Source organism: Bubalus bubalis, chromosome 13 (assembly GCF_019923935.1).
Source record: "Bubalus bubalis isolate 160015118507 breed Murrah chromosome 13, NDDB_SH_1, whole genome shotgun sequence".
NCBI classification, from domain to species: Eukaryota; Metazoa; Chordata; class Mammalia; order Artiodactyla; family Bovidae; genus Bubalus; species Bubalus bubalis.
In genome coordinates this window covers 66,408,479-66,427,096 of record NC_059169.1, presented here as the reverse complement: position 1 = coordinate 66,427,096, position 18,618 = coordinate 66,408,479, and the positions used below count along the sequence as shown (strand labels likewise).

At 40.1% G+C, this 18,618-nt stretch overlaps 1 protein-coding gene across 3 annotated transcripts in view; it reads left to right on the top strand.

The window, feature by feature from the left end:
- Positions 1–18,618, top strand: part of PROSER1 (proline and serine rich 1) — a 30,356-nt gene that overhangs the window by 1,938 nt on the left and 9,800 nt on the right. For 2 of the 3 annotated variants that reach the window (XM_044926737.2, XM_045162562.1), the window contains exons 2-9: positions 2,063–2,128; positions 4,398–4,466; positions 7,849–7,943; positions 8,948–9,041; positions 10,120–10,230; positions 11,742–11,825; positions 15,352–15,430; positions 16,060–16,155. In XM_044926737.2, coding sequence (XP_044782672.2) covers positions 2,063–2,128; positions 4,398–4,466; positions 7,849–7,943; positions 8,948–9,041; positions 10,120–10,230; positions 11,742–11,825; positions 15,352–15,430; positions 16,060–16,155 — 694 coding nt within the window. The remainder of the gene's footprint in view (positions 1–2,062; positions 2,129–4,397; positions 4,467–7,848; positions 7,944–8,947; positions 9,042–10,119; positions 10,231–11,741; positions 11,826–15,351; positions 15,431–16,059; positions 16,156–18,618) is intronic. The other variant, XM_044926738.2, reaches the window with a different exon arrangement.

The following is an 18,618-nucleotide window of genomic DNA, read 5'->3' as shown; positions in this document are numbered from 1 at the left end:
CAATTTGCCCAATAAAAATCTGCAATAAAAGGTCAGCCTGCTGAGTACATACTTAGAATTTGCCACAATTTGTTAATGAGCTGATGTTTAACTACTGTCTATGAGAAAACAATTTGTTCAGGGAGAGGAGTCGATTTCTTTTGGAAGCTCTAGGGTGTCGGTTTGTATATTCTCTCCCTGCTAAATTGTGGAAAGATGACATGGTAAATACTAATGAAAGGAATAGGAACTTTTCTAGAGATTCAAGTCAAATTCATAACATAAGTCCCTTATTTCTGGTCTGAAATCAAGATGTATCTTTTTCTGCCTGTGCCAAATAATTAGATACATCAACATAGTACTTTCTGCCTGTGCCAAATAATTAGATACATCAACATAGTACTAGGTTATTAAAATAGGATAAAAATATAGTGTATCTAAGTATGAGAGTTACTGTTGGCTTTTCAAAATTGCTCTCAGACTTTGTAAGTCAGTTTAAACCAGGTAATCTGTTCCTGAGTGTTACCATTATGTCTGTAGGTAATACTAGCTGTCACTACTGTCATTTAAAAACAAAGGCAAGTAAGAAGACACTAGAAAAAGAAATAGGAAGAAGAAAGGAGGGGGGAAAGCAATATGTAATCTGCTTTCTAAGAAGAGGCTAATAATAATAGTCATTATTGAGCACTTAGAGGGTGCTTGTTCCAAGTACTTCCTCCATGCGTTATTTGATTTAATCTGCCGAATAGCTCTGGAGATGTGAGTTCTATACCCCTCATTTTACAGATGGCACTTCTAGTCTCTGGAGGTTAACTAGCCAGCTCAAAGTTACCCAACTGATAAGGGAGGGGGTTCAGTGTTCAAGGTCAGGGGTTCTGACTCCAGCTATGGTGTTGTGCCTGGGGATACAGCTGGGCCTCTCCAGTGCTGATAAAAGAATTAAGACATGACTTGGCATCAACACAGTCCAGGATTTGGGCCAGAAACTTGCTCTTGATTGTGTCCAGTAATGGCAATAATAAACTCCCAAGAGTACATTATCCAGAATCCCATTCCCTTCCCTTTTTCATGAAAATTCAACTACTGAGCTCCCTGCATGTTTCTTTGTTGACTGGTCATGGTGTTCTAGCAGCATGATGCATGTAGAAAGTACAATTATGATTGCTCTGGAATGAATGCAAAGGGATTAGTTCATTTTGGGGGGGGGTATGATTGACCATATTTTTATATGCTAGAAAGTACTATATACTAGTACTGTCCATATTTCTATATACTAGAAAGTGACCCCTACAGTAAATCTAGTTACGATCTGGCACCATACAAAGGGGATTAGTGGATTTTTAATGAGTGGTTGTTACCAGATTGTGATAGTCTGCTATTTCCATCTCTAAGCTTAGCATGTAGTTGCCAGGAAAATCATACATGATTTCCTGTGGCTCTAGATGGTGCTGGGTCAAGGCCATGAACTTCTCTCTGACCTTGTGTCACATTTACTCTATCCTGAGGTGGGAGTGATTGGTGTTCGCTTCTGTGGGTGAAGAGGCTCTCAGGGCGATTAAAATACCCCCCAGAGACCACACTGCCAGTTAGTGGCAGGCACACGGGTTGGCGTCTGGGTTCCTATCAGTAGAAACACTGAGAGCCTGGACTAGACCTTGTTTTACGCATGTTTCTCTATCAGTGCATATAGTTGCGCAATAAATAAGTATCTGCTGAATGAGTAATGGCTAGTACATTTAACTTTAAAAATGATGGTTTGGTTGAATTTGGGGTGATTTAAAACTGCAATCACAAAATACAGGAATACTTAATTTCTATTAATGTAGAATCTTATCTGTTACAATTCTATTCCCTTCCTTTGTAGGAGTGAGTAGGGAGGCCAGGGGTTTTCCTGGTGTCTAATTGTATCCCTAACAGCATATAACCCCAAAGGTAGAATGTCACATCACCATGGTGACTTTATCAGCCTCCTTGTCTCAGGGCTACTGAAGGTCTGCCGCTGTTTGAGTTGCATAGGCAACTTTCATGTATGCATATTGCTGTTCTGCTTACATATATTTATTCTGTTTTTCTGTGTTTTTAGGCTGTTTTGACAGAGTACAAATTAAAAGCGATTGAATATGTACACGGATATTTCTCTAGTGAACAGGTATTCTTTTGTTTATTTAAGCAAAAGCTTTTTTTTTTTAATATATTTTTTTAACAGTGATGTTCTGATTAGTGCCTTTACTTATTTACCTACTGATCAAGTTCAGAATTGCTTTTACTTTGTTGCTCTGTTTATTCAGGAACTTTAGAAGCTTTCGGTTTTAACAGAAAACTTTACATAATTTATAGTTGGCATATTTTATAAGCATACCCACTTTCATCACGACATCATATGCTAAAATGATTTAAAAATGCAGTGTCTGAAAAACACAGTTCAAAGTGTTTATATTCTGAGCACAGTATCATGTCTGTAAACTTCTAACAGTTAACATACCCAAATTTGTACAGTGTTTATGAGTCAGTAATTGCAGAATTCACTGCAATTTATACAACTTGGAACAAATGGTGATATATGTTCTTATGTGAAGCCACGAATAAGAAAAAAAATAGTGTCTAATAAGTAGTTTCTGTATCTTCCAGAAGACTGATATTATCAGTGGGATTGTTTAGTGGAAACTTTCAGCCAACTTTAGGAGTTTGCTGATTTTGAAAAATAAGTTTGCGTGTATATACACACATGCAGAGACAGCTGGATTTCCAAGGAATACTTGGAAAATACTTGATAGAGATATGAAGCAGAAATAGAAATGTGCATCTGGAGAACAGTTCTGGGAAATGGTGGGAACATGAGTAAGGTAGACAGTGGGTGAAACTGTAGATTGTGTTAGAAAGTAAATGCCCCAACTTTTCATCTCTTTCTCAAGACTTTCAAAACTGGAATAACATTAAGCCTGTAGTTCTGCCTCCTAAATTCCTGAGAGCTACTCTGTGATTTGCACATGTTGCTACCTGTTTAATGAGTGGTTTCCAGATGTCCCATAACTTTTCACAGTGCTTTTTTTTTTAAACTTAAATGTTTCAGGAAGATTTGTAATTTCACATAGCTGATAGCTTTTCTTTCCTTCTCTTGTATGTGTTTCTGTGTATACATGTGAAATTTTGTAGAAAACTTCCCATAGTAGAAATTCAGTGACTTTGCTACAGTCATTAAAAATTTTATCAAGCTATTTCCCAAGTGTGATCTCATAAACCTACTTATTATAATGAATATCTCCCATCCTGTATCATACATGATAGTTTATAAAGTTTTATGGTTGGTGTAGTCCCAGGTAGCATTCACTGTATTTAGTAAAAACGTTATTCCCATAAAAGTAAGGACATGCTCTCTTACCAAGTTGTATAGAAAGTACACACAATAACTGGTTGCTACTTATGTATCTCTCAGTGAGGAGGGAGAAGTATTTTTACTCTTCTTTACATACCACCCCATTTTCTAGTGTTAACTTTGCTTTGTGGAATAATTGAACCCATAACATTTTGAGGAACTCAGTAAAATAATTCATTAACCCGGATTTCATTATCCTCTCATCCTGAGTCTTTGTTGTTGTTCCCTTTGGGGTGTCCTTGGAGGCGGTGAACCCGGAGACTGCGGTGCTGTGGTTTCTGTGCAGCTCTCCCTGGCCATGGCACAGTGTCTCCCTCATTCACTTGAACTTGGCTGGTGGGAGTACGAGAGAGCCTGGCTGGCTGTGCTCTCAAAGTGACTTACTATTTAGAAGCTGCTGGCGTGATTCAGGGTAATTCTCACCTTTTTAGAGACTAGATCTGTGGTCTAAATCAGAATAGTATGCTCTCCACATCTGAGTTAGAGAGTGGAAGCTAGTGGACCACCACTAAACCACACCACTGAAGACCTTTTTCTATGATTAAAACTGTCCTTCTCCACTAAATGTTTTAAAGCTTTCCGTTCATCCTATATCTTTATGTTCCTGAGAGAACATTTTATGTCCATCTAGTACTTTTCCAACTTTCTTTTTCTCCAGGTACTTTCTTCTTTCCCTGCCTTGTACATTCCTTTATTCTAGACCAGTGCTGTCCAAGACTGCGTGTAGCAGTGGGAATGCTCTCTCTCTGCACTAACCACGACGGTAGCTACCAGCTTCACACGGCTGTTGAGCCCTCCCTTACCATGTGGCTTATGCCAGTAAGGAACTGAGTTTTCTCTTTGATTTGGTTTCAGTTGATTTAAATGTAAGTAGCTGCACGTGGCTACTCCGTCTCAGAGTCTAAACTCTGGTGTCATGCTTATGCCTTGTCATCTGGGCCCCAGCAGCACACTTTGAATAGCGATTCAGAGTACAGAAATAAATCTTGTAGAAATGTTTGCAAACAAGTTGTCAGTAGAGCTAAATTAGTTCTTTGCTTTTCAGGTGGTTGATTTACTGAGATATTTCTCCTGGGCGGAGCCTCAGTTGAAGGCAATGAAAGCATTACAGCATGTAAGTAATTTATTTTTCCTTAGAATGTAGGATTTTAAGTATTTTGAATTCTCTCCTCGTATTCTGTAATTCATCTCAAGTTGCAATTTGTTTGCTTTAGTTGCAGGCACTAAATTCCGTTATACTTTATTCAAAAATAACTATGTTAAAAACATTAAAGCTTCCCAAATTGTAAAATTCAGTCATATGTACTATACTGTTAAATTGTACAGAGTTCTAATTGGCAGATTGGAGTAGAAAATATTTATAGGCAAGCAAAACATAAGATTCAAATTCATAAGTATTTTTATTTTGGAGAAGGCAATGGCACCCCACTCCAGTGCTCTTGCCTGGAAAATCCCATGGATGGAGGAGCCTGGAAGGCTGCAGTCCATGGGGTCTCGAAGAGTCGGACACGACTGATCGACTTCACTTTCACGCATTGGAGAAAGAAATGGCAACCCACTCCAGTGTTCTTGCCTGGAGAATCCCAGGGACGGGGCAGCCTGGTAGGCTGCCGTCTATGGGGTTGCACAGAGTCAGACACGACTGAAGCGACTTAGCAGCAGCAGCATTTTTATTTACTTCTGTTTTTGTGTGTCTTCACCTTCCTGTATTTAGTCTTAGAAGAATAGTCAGACTGATCTATGCCTGCATTTTTTTAGACCAGTGCTGTCCAAATGACCTTTCAGTGACAATACAAATGTTCTGTATCTGCTCTATCCAATATGGTAACCACTGGCCACATGCGTTTTTTGTTTACTTAAAATGTGTCATCTGTCTGAGGAATGGTATTTTGAAGGTGTTTGATTTTCATGTAAGCAAGCAACATGTCTAGTGGCTACCATATGGATGGCACAGTGCTAGAGCCTAGATTTTCAGAGGCTCTGAAGTCAAATGGGGTCTGGCTGTATAGAGGATTTTCCTGGGAGTATCAGGCACTGCTAGCTTTAAAGAAATCGGCTGATCTTGAGGGCTTCCCAGTGGCTTAGTGGTAAAGAATCCATGTGCCAGTGCAGGAGAAGCTGGTTTGATTCCTGGGTTGAAAGATCCCCTGGAGGAGGGCATGGCAACCCATTCCAGTATTTTTGCCTGGAAAATCCCATGGACAGAAGGGCCTGAAGGGCTACAGTCCATGAGGTTGCAAAGAGTCGGCACAACTGAGTGAGCACACAGGCACATACAGATCCTTATCTTCCTAAACTAATTTGCTTAAGGAAGTGTCTGGGTCTGTTAGTGCTTCTTCTCTTTAACAATAGCTTTTTTTCTGCTTTATTTAAAAAAAGAAAAGATTGTCTCACTAATTCACCTATCAGCAAGGGTTGAAAAATCTTTCTCTAAGGACCAAAGAAAAGGAGAGCAAAGCAGAGAGCTTCTGTAAAAAATACTGTTGGGGACCTTGGCTTATTTTATCAGAACAGCAAACTCATGACAAAGCTCTGAAGCCAGCTTGCCTATCCACCCACCTTAGAATTAAAACTCAGAAGTGGGAATGCTTCACAGGCACACCTTCATGCACTTAGAGACAAAATCAGTCTGATTTCACTGTGTTCATACTGAAGACTGACTTTGACGATTAGGTTACGTTCTGGACATTTTCATAAATGAGCTACAGCAGTAGATCCAAGGTCTTCAGAAATATATAATAAACTTACATATAAGGAAATCAATCTTTTGCAGATATGTAACCGTCCGATAAAACTTTTAGATGTCCGTTTACAAACACGTAAGGGAGCATGCAGTTTTACCAATTCTTTTGGTGATAACAGGTTCAGTTCAGTTCAGTCCCTCAGTAGTGTCCGACTCTTTGCGACCCCATGAATCGCAGCACGCCAGGCCTCCCCGTCCATCACCAACTCCCGGAGTTCACTCAGACTCACGTCCATCGAGTCAGTGATGCCATCCAGCCATCTCATCCTCTGTTGTCCCCTTCTCCTCTTGCCCCCAATCCCTCCCAGCATCAGAGTCTTTTCCAATGAGTCAACTCTTCGCATGAGGTGGCCAAAGTACTGGAGTTTCAGCTTCAGCATCATTCCCTCCAAAGAAATCCCAGGGCTGATCTCCTTCAGAATGGACTGGTTGGATCTCCTTGCAGTCCAAGGGACTCTCAAGAGTCTTCAATAGTGTTTAAAAACAACTTCAGTTGATTTGATGACACCACCCTTATGGCAGAAAGTGAAGAGGAACTAAAAAGCCTCTTGATGAAAGTGAAAGAGGAGAGTGAAAAAGTTGGCTTAAAGCTCAAAAACTAAGATCACGGCATCTGGTCCCATTACTTCATGGGAAATAGATGGGGAAACAGTGTCAGACTTTATTTTTTGGGGCTCCAAAATCACTGCAGATGGTGATTGCAGCCATGAAATTAAAAGACGCTTCCTCCTTGGAAGGAAAGTTATGACCAACCTAGATAGCATATTGAAAAGCAGAGATATTACTTTGCCAACAAAGGTCCATCTAGTCAAGGCTATGGTTTTTCCAGTAGTCATGTATGGATGTGAGAGTTGGACTGTGAAGAAGGCTGAGCGCCGAAGAATTGATGCTTTTGAACTTTGAACATCAATAAGAATTGATGCTTATGTAAGTGGTGTTGGAGAAGACTCTTGAGAGTCCCTTGGACTGCAAGGAGATCCAACCAGTCCATCCTAAAGGAGACCAGTCCTGGGTGATCATTGGAAGGACTGATGCTAAAGCTGAAACTCCAGTACTTTGGCCACCTCATGTGAAGAGTTGACTCATTGGAAAAGACCCTGATGCTGGGAGGGATTGGGGACAGGAGGAGAAGGGGACGACAGAGGATGAGATGGCTGGATGGCATCACTGACTCGATGGACGTGAGTCTGAGTGAACTTCGGGAGTTGGTGATGGACAGGGAGGCCTGGCGTGCTGCGATTCATGGGGTCACAAGGAGTCGGACACAACTGAGCGACTGATCTGATCTGATCCCCTAATGGTGTGATTGGAGTACCTTTTTTTAATAACACTATTCAGTACCTTGGACTTCACTAGAAGTGCTAATTGTGACATAACCTAGCACTGCAACTGAGAAATTACGATTGTTTTCTAACTTTTCAAGCAATGTGTCTCCCTTATTTGTAAATAGCCTCTTTTTATATAGCCTTTCTGAGGAAAGTAGAATATATATATATTTTTTAATAGATGAACATATTGAGAGATGTGGATAAGAAAGAGCACATAGGAGAACTTAGTTCTTCAATTAAAGTAATTACATTGAAAAAGCCTAGTTTTAATCCACATAGTTGTTAGGGCTTACTTTTGATTAAGCAGCTTTCATCTCATATTTATATTAAGAACATTTAATTACAGTACCCCCCACCCCCAAAAGGCAGATTCTGGCATGAAAATTTCTCATGTTGAAAGTAGAATTATTTTTTTTTATTAATAGAAAATGGTGGCTGTTCACCCAGGAGAAGTGGTCAATATACTCAACTGTTTCACCTTCAGTAAAGACAAACTAGTTGCTCTTGAACTGTTAGCTTCGTAAGTATTTCTTCTTCTTTTTACTCAGAGAAAAATTTGGAAAACTTTTCAAACATCTTTTAACTCATTAGTGTATGTTAATGTGTCAGAATTATATTGGTAAATGGAATTAATGAAATGTATGAAAGCATAGAGCTGAATTCTTATATCTAAGTAGCTAGTGTGCTTATTACACATGATTATAAACTTGTAAAATTAGTGGGGCTTATTGAGTTTAATTATTTTGATTTGGCTGCATATCGGTGACTTGCTTTGCCTTCCCATTGGGAATAACTTGAGAGGCTTGTTGGTAAATCCAGAGGACGTATGGCTAGATGGGTTTTCCACGTTCTGACAGTGTATATATTTTTTTGCTTCCTATACACTTATTCTCTCTGGATCTTGTTTTCCTCAATTGTGAAAATAAGGATCTTATCTACGTGGTAGGGATGCAGATTTTTAATACTATAAAATTTAAAACACCCAGCACAGCATTTGAGAAATGATTGTGAAATAAATTTGAGAAATGAATGTTAGAGAAAAGGAACCTACTCTCCTATAATGTATTTATGAGAGTCTATAAATTGCTATGTATTTCCAGCACATGCAGTTTTTAAGTCCCTAATATATTTATAAATGACCACAAAAACACAAATTTAAAATAAAACATAAGATAAAACTTCATTTTTAGATCAACCTTGATTTTTATGCATTTTGCACAGGGGTTTGTTTTATTGCCATTAGCTCTCCTGACACAGACAGGGTAGATTTGCAAGAATCTCAAAATAGTGATTTTTTTTTTAATTTGAAATATTGCTTTGTTACTTTCAAGTAGCCAGATAAACATCATTCAGTTACTATATGTACCGTATTTATATAAACATGTTAATTACACTCATCAATCAAAACTGAATAACCATACTCTTCTTGTTACATCATGGAAAAAAGCTTACTCACATATATCTGTGTATAAATGTGTGTGTCCAGGTTCTTAAATGAAAAGCTAAATTGTATTTCCTTGGTAGAAACATTGTTGACGCACAGAATTCTCGTCCCATTGAAGATTTGTTCAGGATAAATATGTCTGAGAAGAAACGGTGTAAGAGGGTGCTTGAACAGGTAATTTCTTCAAGATTGCTATGTAAGTGTTACGTGGTTTTCCTGAATGCTGATGAAAAAAACGGTACCGATCTTATTACTGTGCTAACTTTTGATGAATAACCTGACTGCTGTTCTGTGATGGGTTAATAATGACAGCCCTGCAGTCTGTGGCGGGGAACTAGAGCTTTTAGGGGTGAGAGGGGAACACTGGGGTGTGAAGAGATGGCTTGAGAGTGAGAAGCCAGTGGCGCCTCAGTATGAGCCTCATGGGGTGTTTTTCTCAGTCCCTTGGTAGCTCTGCCATGTCTCCAAGCTTTTGTCTTTATGTGTTTAGGAGGAACTGACTCAGATGGTAAAGAATCTGCCTGCAGTGCAGGAGACCTGGGTTCGATCCCTTGGTCGGAAAGATCCCCTGGAGAAGGAAATGGCAAACTCATTCCAGTATTCTTGCCTGGAAAAATCCCATGGACAGAGGAGCCTGGCGGGCCACCGTCCATGGGGTCACAAGAGTCAGACACCACTTAGCAACTAAACCACCACCAGGAACTTGACTTATTTGTCATCGGGCTTATTTTCATCAAACTTATAAAAGATGAATAATTATAAGGCTAAATTCCAGTTTGTTCATTTAAAGTCTCTAATAGTGGGAGAAGTCGTACTTGTCCAAGTCTAGAAAACTTGATTCGTCATTGAAGGTAGTTATTTCTTAGGATTTTGCCAGGTGGAAACTGGATTAGAGGTTAGAAACCTGCTCGAGGAGGGCATGGACTGTTCCCCCAGGAGCTGCAGCCCAGTCGTATTTAGTCCTTGCACACAATTTATAGAATCCATCGTGAAGAGATCTTTGGGTAGGAGTCTACTAGTTGCAACGATAAAAACATTCGGTTACCATTTAAATAATTGCATTTAAGTGAAGTGATTTTACTTACTAATTTTAGTCATGGTCACCAGTGGAAGTGCTGACTGATGTATGAACAGATTGAATGTGATGCTCTTCCTTAATCCATCTTATTTAGCAGGGCTTCCCAATATCCTGAATGCTAAATTTTGTGAGTTTATTTTTTTTTTAACAATCCTCCTCTTTGTTATGTTACAGGCTTTCAAAGGGGGCTGCAAAGCTCCTCATGCGATGATATCTTCTTGTGGAACAATCCCAGGAAATCCATATCCCAAAGGAAAACCTAGTCGCATCAATGGAATTTTCCCAGTAAGCACACTTGTGTGGCTCCATGTGCAACTTCTTTGTATAAAATTGAGCACAGTTATGGTATTTAAAGAAAATGCCAGTTGTTGATGCTTCTACAAAGTAAAGGAATTTTACTATGTCAGCAACATAATTCATAGATTTACCACTGAAAGAAAGCTCATACATAAGCTATATTAAAATATTTCTGTAAAATATACAGAACAACAAGCTAGACAGAAAAGAGAGTGATTTGGTTTTGACTTGTTTTGGCAAGTATTTTAGAAGCACTGATTTACATGTAATAAAGGACTATTTCTCAGATTCTCAGTATTCTTCAAACAGTTTCACACTTGTGTGTTTGGGAAATCCTGCATGCAGTGTCTCCTTTTTGGAGAATCACATTGCATAATAAAGTCTCTGAGAAGTCCCACAAGAAAGACACTTATTTTTATGTCACCCAGTGTTCCTCAGATTTCTTTATGAAATAATTTTTTCAAAGAATGGTGTATTTTTAATGGCAATGTGACAAATAGCCTTAAAACTTAGTGGATTGAAACAATAAACATTTAGTGTCTCATGCAGTTTCTCTGGACCAGAAATCTAGGAATAGCTTAGTTTGTTTGGTTCTGGCTCAGGGTTTCTCATGAGGCTGCAGTCATCTGATCACTTGATTGGAGCATGAGCCTGAGCTTCCAAGGTGAGTCACGAACCTAGCAAATTAGTGTTGAGGTTGGCAGGCGGGTGGGGGGTCTTTGTTCCTTGGCATAAGGACATTTCCCTAGTGCTGCTCAAATACCTCTAAACACGGCAGCTGACTTCCATCAGAGCAGGTAGTCCTGGAGACGGCCGGCAGAGGCCATGTTGTCTGTTATGGCTCAGTCTTGGGAGTCAAATGCCCTCAGTTCTGGAACATCCTGTTTGTTACATGGGTCAGTCCTGTTCATGTAGGGGGCTGCACAGGGACACGTAGGAGCTGAGGATCACTGGGAGCCACCTTGGAAACTAGCTCCAAACTAGTGTGTACCGCTTAGAACACAAACTATTGGGGGACACATTGTAATAGGGTATCAGCTTATTTTCGTCTGTTAATTAGAGCAGTCTCGCGTGAGGTCAGTATAAGCGATCACACTTAATAGTTACTGAGAACACCATTTCTTATTACTTATTTTCAACTGTAATATAAGTACTGTTTTTGATTCTTTGAGCATCAGACACTGTAGCACTGGAGCTCTCTCTGGCTGCTCCTACTGTGCAATGAAAAAATTAGAACATACTTCTCCTCCTCTGTCTCCCCATGTGTATTGTGTGTTTCCTTGAACCTCTGTACATGTTATGAGGGCTGCATCAGGATCATGAGCCAGAGCAGGACTGGGGCTGTGCTCCATCCTTACACTCCTGCCAAGTTATGTCCTTTCTTCAGGGTAGCACAGCAAGGGTCTGGATTTGTTTTATTTTTGCTTTCGGGTTTGTATGGGTTTTGTTTTGTTTTTAATCTCAGTTATCTTTCCTTCTTTTTCTTTTTTTTGAAATAGGGAACCCCTTTGAAGAAAGATGGTGAGGACTGTTCCAATGAAGGCAAAGGAATAGCCGCACGGATTCTTGGACCATCCAAACCAGTATGTTTAGAAAAGAAGTGACAGAACAAGTCTTGATGCTTATATCTCGTTTTCTGTCTATTCAAAGCATAAATTTCATTTTTTGTTGGGCAGTCTAAAGTGCAGTAGAAACTCGAGGAAAGTGAATGGGTTCCTAGGGAAATACACTGCAATTGGTTAGCAGTGTTAAAGGCCCCTTTGAGGATTAATGGCATATTTGAAAGGTAGACCAGTTGAACTGCTATTAGTGTTTTTTTTTTTTTGCAGCCATATTCAGCAGTTCGCTTGGAGACGTGGAGAGTTCACTTTAACTAAGGTTGACCTACAAGACCTTTTAGAACACCCAAATGAGATGTCCTTTTCATTATAGGGGACTGGAATGCAAAAGTAGGAAGTCAAGAAACACCTGGAGTAACAGGCAAATTTGGCCTTGAAATACAGATTGAAGCAGGACAAAGGCTAATAGAGTTTTGCCAAGAGAATGCACTGGTCATAGCAAACACCCTCTTCCAACAACAGAAGAGAAGACTCTATGCATGGACATCACCAGATGGTCAACACCAAAGTCAGATTGATTATATTCTTTGCAGCTAAAGATGGAGAAGCTCTATACAGTCAGCAAAAACAAGACCAGGAGCTGACTGTGGCTCAGATCATGAACTCCTTATTGCCAAATTCAGACTTAAATTGAAGTAAGTAGGGAAAACCCTAGACCATTCAGGTGTGACCTAAATCAAATCCCTTATGATTATACAGTGGAAGTGAGAAATAGATTTAAGGGCCTAGATCTGATAGAGTGCCTGATGAACTATGGACGGAGGTTCATGACATTGTACAGGAGACAGGGATCAAGACCATCCCCATGGAAAAGAAATGCAAAAAAGCAAAATGGCTGTCTGAGGAGGCCTTACAAATAGCTGTGAAAAGAAGAGAAGCGAAAAGCAAAGGAGAAAAGGAAAGATATAAGCATCTGAATGCAGAGTTCCAAAGAATAGCAAAGAGAGATAAGAAAGCCTTCCTCAGCGATCAATGCAAAGAAATAGAGGAAAACAACAGAATGGGAAAGACTGGAGATCTCTTCAAGAAAACTAGAGATACCAAGGGAAAATTTCATGCAAAGATGGGCTTGATAAAGGACAGAAATGGTAGGGACCTAACAGAAGCAGAAGATATTAAGAAGAGGTGGCAAGAATACACAGAAGAACGGTACAAAAAAGATCTTCATGACCCAGATAATCACTATGGTGTGATCACTCACCTAGAGCCAGACATCCTGGAATGTGAAGTCAAGTGGGCCTTAGAAAGCATCACTAGGAAGAAAGCTAGTGGAGGTGAAAGAGATGGGAATACCAGACCACCTGACCTGCCTCTTGAGAAACCTATATGCAGGTTAGGAAGCAACAGAACTGGACATGGAACAACAGACTGGTTCCAAATAGGAAAAGGAGTACGTCAAGGCTGTATATTGTCACCCTGCTTATTTAACTTATATGCAGAGTACATCATGAGAAACGCTGGGCTGGAAGAAGCACAAGCTAGAATCAAAATTGCCGGGAGAAATATCAATAACCTCAGATATGCAGATGACACCACCCTTATGGCAGAAAGTGAAGAGGAACTAAAAAGCCTCTTGATGAAAGTGAAAGAGGAGAGTGAAAAAGTTGGCTTAAAGTTCAACATTCAGAAAACGAAGATCATGGCATCCGGTCCCATCACTTCATGGCAAATAGATGGGGAAACAGTGTCAGGCTTTATTTTTTGGGGCTCCAAAATCACTGCAGATGGTGATTGCAGCCATAAAATTAAAAGACACTTCCTCCTTGGAAGGAAAGTTATGACCAACCTAGATAGCATATTGAAAAGCAGAGACGTTACTTTGCCAATAAAAGTCTGTCTAGTCAAGGCTATGGTTTTTCCAGTAGTCATGTATGGATGTGAGAGTTGGACTGTGAAGAAAGCTGAGCACCGAAGAATTGATGCTTTTGAACTGTGGTGTTGGAGAAGACTCTTGAGAGTCCCTTGGGCTGCAAGGAGGTCCAACCAGTCCATCCTAAAGGAGACCAGTCCTGGGTGATCATTGGAAGGACTGATGCTAAAGTTGAAACTCCAGTACTTTGGCCACCTCATGCGAAGAGTTGACTCATTGGAAAAGACCTTGATGCCGGGAGGGATTGGGGGCAGGCGGAGAAGGGGACGACAGAGGATGAGATGGCTGGATGGCATCACCAACTTGATAGACATGAGTTTGAGTGAACTCCGGGAATTGGTGATGGATAGGATGGCCTGGTGTGCTGCGATTCATGGGGTCACAAAGAGTCGAACACTACTGAGCAACTGAACTGAACTGAACTGAGCTGAAGGTTGAGGTATGATGGCTGGATTAGTGTTAGTGAAGTGGGAATGGAGCCAGGAGGTAGATCGTATTTTCAAGGAAGTGATTGGAATATAAACTGAGCAGGAGAAGACAACCTCGTGAGTTGAAGGATTGTACTATGAGAGGCCAACACACAGCCGCCTTGCAGTCCTGGCTGCCCACCTGACAGGAACTTGGGTGGCTGTTGTTTACAGTAAAATAGTCACAGATCATAGTCCTTGCACAGAACCAGCACATTATCCAGGGCTGCCATTAAGAGTGCTGGAGAGAGTCTGGGTTCCTCACTCCAGGGCATCCCGTCTGCTCCAAGATGTGGGTGCCAGCCCCCTCGAGGGGGTGTGTGTGCTCCCTTATCCTCTGCATCTCTGTAGTTACAGTTGCAGCATGTGGCCTAGCTTTGCTTACCTCGGGTCCTCTGGAGACCAGCTCTTTGAATGTTCTTTCATACCTTTGTCCTGTACACTCTAAAATGGAAGATTTGTGGATTCAAAACGTAAAAAGACTAAGCTACTGAATTCATAATTCCAGTCTGCATTCTACTAGAGTTGCCAGAATGCCAAATGCCAAAGGAAACAGTGCTTGTTTCTTTCAAAAAGAGAAAAGGGGTTACGAACAAGATGACTTTCCAGGAGGATGTGGGAAGTCCTTGAGCAGCTGAGACTCCAAAACTTGGTGGGTTTTTTGTGTTCCATGGGAGGAGACAGGAATCCTTGGATTAACCTAAACTGGGTCAGAGAAGAATTTGCTGTTCAGGATGAGGTTGGCCTTTTGTTGGAGATGATCTGCAACTGAAATAAAAAATTAACACCTCTACACCAGACCAAATGGAGTTGAGTTTGAGCAAACTCCAGGAGATGGTGAAGGACAGGGAAGCCTGGCGGGTCGCAGTCCATGGGGTCGCAACGAGTCGCACGTGACTGAGCGACTGAACGACAGCAACAGCAGCAGCAGTCTTTGGCAGGATCTCTCTTTGGACTTTAATAGGAGCCACATTTATTAAGCAAAGAAATTTCCCTCCTTTGTGCTATTTGTTAGTGCAGTGGCATTTGATATGCTGGGGCATTTTTGTCCTCTTAGACCTAAGTGTTTTGAAAGACAAGTTGTATTTTGTTTTGCCAGGAGACGGCTTCCTTGATATTCTGCTAACTGCTGTACTTTCCCCTCTCATTCTAGCCTCCTTCAACATACAATCCACATAAACCTGTTCCTTACCCGATACCTCCATGCCGACCACACGCAACTATTGCACCAAGTAAGGAGCTCTTTCAGAGTTCACTTTTTTTCCTTTTTGCTCTTTATTTATTAAGTTGAAAGTAAAGGTTGGTATATATACTCTGGAAATCTGGAGCACTCATGAAATATGCTGTGCTGAGCTTTCCTTTGCCCACAGTTGGTTACTCTAGGGTGTTGGTCTACAACAGTGCAGAGGACTAAGAGGATTAATATCTCATTTAGGATATTTTCCTTTTGATAAATTAATTATAGATTTTTTTTTCATTGTTAATTATTTATATAAGCTTTTGCTTATGGGTAAATCATCTTGAATCCCTTTTTTGATAGTTGGTATTCGAAGACATCATTAGTGCATTTAACTTGAAAGGGCCAAGTGTGTGTGCTTGACATAAAAGGCAAATCATACATGTCTGGCAGGTTCTGCCCACCGTGCCCTTCAGTGAGTTAGGCCTGGAGTGAGCCTGCACTGGGAAAGAGAAGTCTCTGCTTGTCTCATTCGATCTCACTCTTCACCCAAGCCTCCATGTAAAACGCAACTGTACTAGATGACACAGTTTTAGAAATAAAGTAGGTGGCTGTGTCAATACAGCTTGAACTCGGAATGATGCTAAATTGTACATTTTTTTTTCTATTATATTTTTATTTTAGGTGCTTATAACAATGCAGGTCTGGTACCGTTAGCCAACGTCATAGCTCCAGGAGTGCCCCCGCCACCTCCATATACTCCTAATCCAGTAGCAGCAGGTAAAATCAGGTTGTTATGGGGTGTTAAAAGGCAATAACTTTCTCACCTTACATTCAGGGGGACAGATGTGTGGTGTGGTGTTGTCCTAACAGGGAGCACAGCCCCCAAGCCTGCTGATGGAGCCGAGTGTGTGACATCTAGGCTCCACTAGAGTGGTCCACATGCAACAGATTTCTGTGTGTTAATTTTGTAGCCTGCAGCTTTACCAAATCCACTGATGAATTCTGGTCATCTTCTGGTAGCATCTTTAGGATCAGCATCTATGTAGGGTCTTCTGTGTATAGTAAGTATCATGTCATCTGCAATCATTGACAGTTTAACAACTTCTTTTCCAACTGGGATTCCCTTTACTTCTTTTTCTTCTCTGATTGCCATGGCTAGGACTTCCAAAACTATATTGAATAAAAGTGGAGAGAGTGGACATCCTCATCTTGTTCCTGATCTTAGAGGAAATGGTTTCAGCTTTTCACCATGGAGTATGAGGTTAGCTATAGGTTTGTAGCATATGGCCTTTATTATGTTGAGGTAAGTGTGAACATGACCAGGCCGTAGAAACAGGAACCATTTCTCCTGAGTAGGATGCTGACAGGCAGTGGAAGAGCATCACTGACCTGGCGAGTGTCGCTGTTAGGGCACCTTGTGTCTGCCGTGGGGAGGAAAGGCTTGTTAGAAGGTGCTCAGAAGCGCTGAGCCTGCCCACACGCTTTCCAGGCCAGCCTTTCCTTTGGGCCCATTGGGCACTCAGGATATGAAGTGTAAATGTTTTTTTCTATCTTGTCAAATTGTTCCCCCAAAAGACTGCACCTGTTTATACCAGCCAGTGAGGGTATATGAGCATACCATTTCTCACACCCTTTTGAAATGGAATGATAACAGGTTTTTTGTTTTACTTTTGGCCAATCTGATACACTGATTCAGCTGATGCCTTCTTTTATCTGTCTTTTACAAAAGTTTATTTCATTCAGCTATTTGATTTGACTCTCCTGAATTTTGTCTTGTTTAGGAAACCCTTCCCCAACCCAGTAGTGCAGCAACATCTATATTCTCTAATTACTGTTGTAATGATTGTTTTTAAGTGTATAGCTTTTCATTTACTTGCCATTTATTTCTGTATGTGTGTAGGGTAGGGCTAGAACTGAAATTAAGTTCTGTCTTAATTTACTTTTGCCCTTCCCCAAGATTCAGAGTTACTTACTAATGTTTAATAAATTCATTTTTCCAAAGTCAGAATGGCTTTGGTGTTTGCCACTGAGTACTCTGATTAAAGTTGCAAAATCTTTTTTCTAAAATCTGTCATTTTATTTCTTGCCCTTATTCACAGTATGTTTTAACCTTAGGGTTTTACATTTTTGTGTAGACAGACAGACAGACAGAGGTTGTGAAAGAAGAGCTGGAACCGTGTTACCTTAGCTCAGGTATTCTTAACCCTAAGTAGTTAGGCCAGGTAGTCTGGGTCTTTTAAGATTCCTACTCCATCTGGAATTCATTTTCATGTGGGGTGAAGTAGAGGGTTATCTTAATTTTTTTTTCCAGACAGTAGTCGGTCCGTCCATGCCAGCACTCTTTATTAACTAATCTGTTTTCCCTGCTGCTTTGAAATAATACGTTTATCTTAAGTTTTCATTTACACACATGGCTCTAATTCTGGGCTCTTTATTCTGTTCCAATCTAGTTACTTTATGTTGCGATGATACCATATTGATTTAATTAGCAGATTTACAGTGTATTCTGACATCTGATAAAGCTAGCTTTCTCTCACTGTATTTTCGTTATCTTTCTTACCCACTTTTGGAAATTGATTCTTCCATGTGAACTTTTAAGATCACCTTATGCAATTAGAAAAGAGTTGAATTTATGTATTTATAGTTATATAGTAATTTGGAGAGATGACTTTTTTATGATATTAAATTTTACCATTTAATTATATATATATATGTGTGTCTTTAAATCATGGCAAGTGGTAGTGTTTTTTCAGGCCTTATGTTATTGCTTGCAATAAGTGTTTTTTGGCGTGGGAGAGGTTTATTTGAGTTATAGCTGATTTACAATGTGTTAATTTCTGCTTCTTTCAAGAAGATTTTGTAGTTTTCTTCATATAGGTTTTTTGCCTTAGGTTTGTATCTAGGAATTTTAGAGGAATTTTTTTGTTACAATTATAAATGGATATTCCATTTGTAGGTGCTTGTTACTGATTTCCAATTTTAGTTTTTTCTTTGAAAGTCTCTTCTGGGTATAAAATGTCAGCTGACTTATTCTTTACTGAGTATAAGTAAGCTGCCTGCCCTCCCCACCCCACCCACCCCAGCCTTATTGGGAATTGACCCTTATTGGGTCCACAGTTCTTTTATGTTTTCATTTTTCAGAAGTCTTTTGCCTGTATCTTTATTTTTAATATTATGATATATATTAGAATCTGATTTTTGTAAACCAGTGGGGAAGAGACTTAATAGGGGTTTCAGATA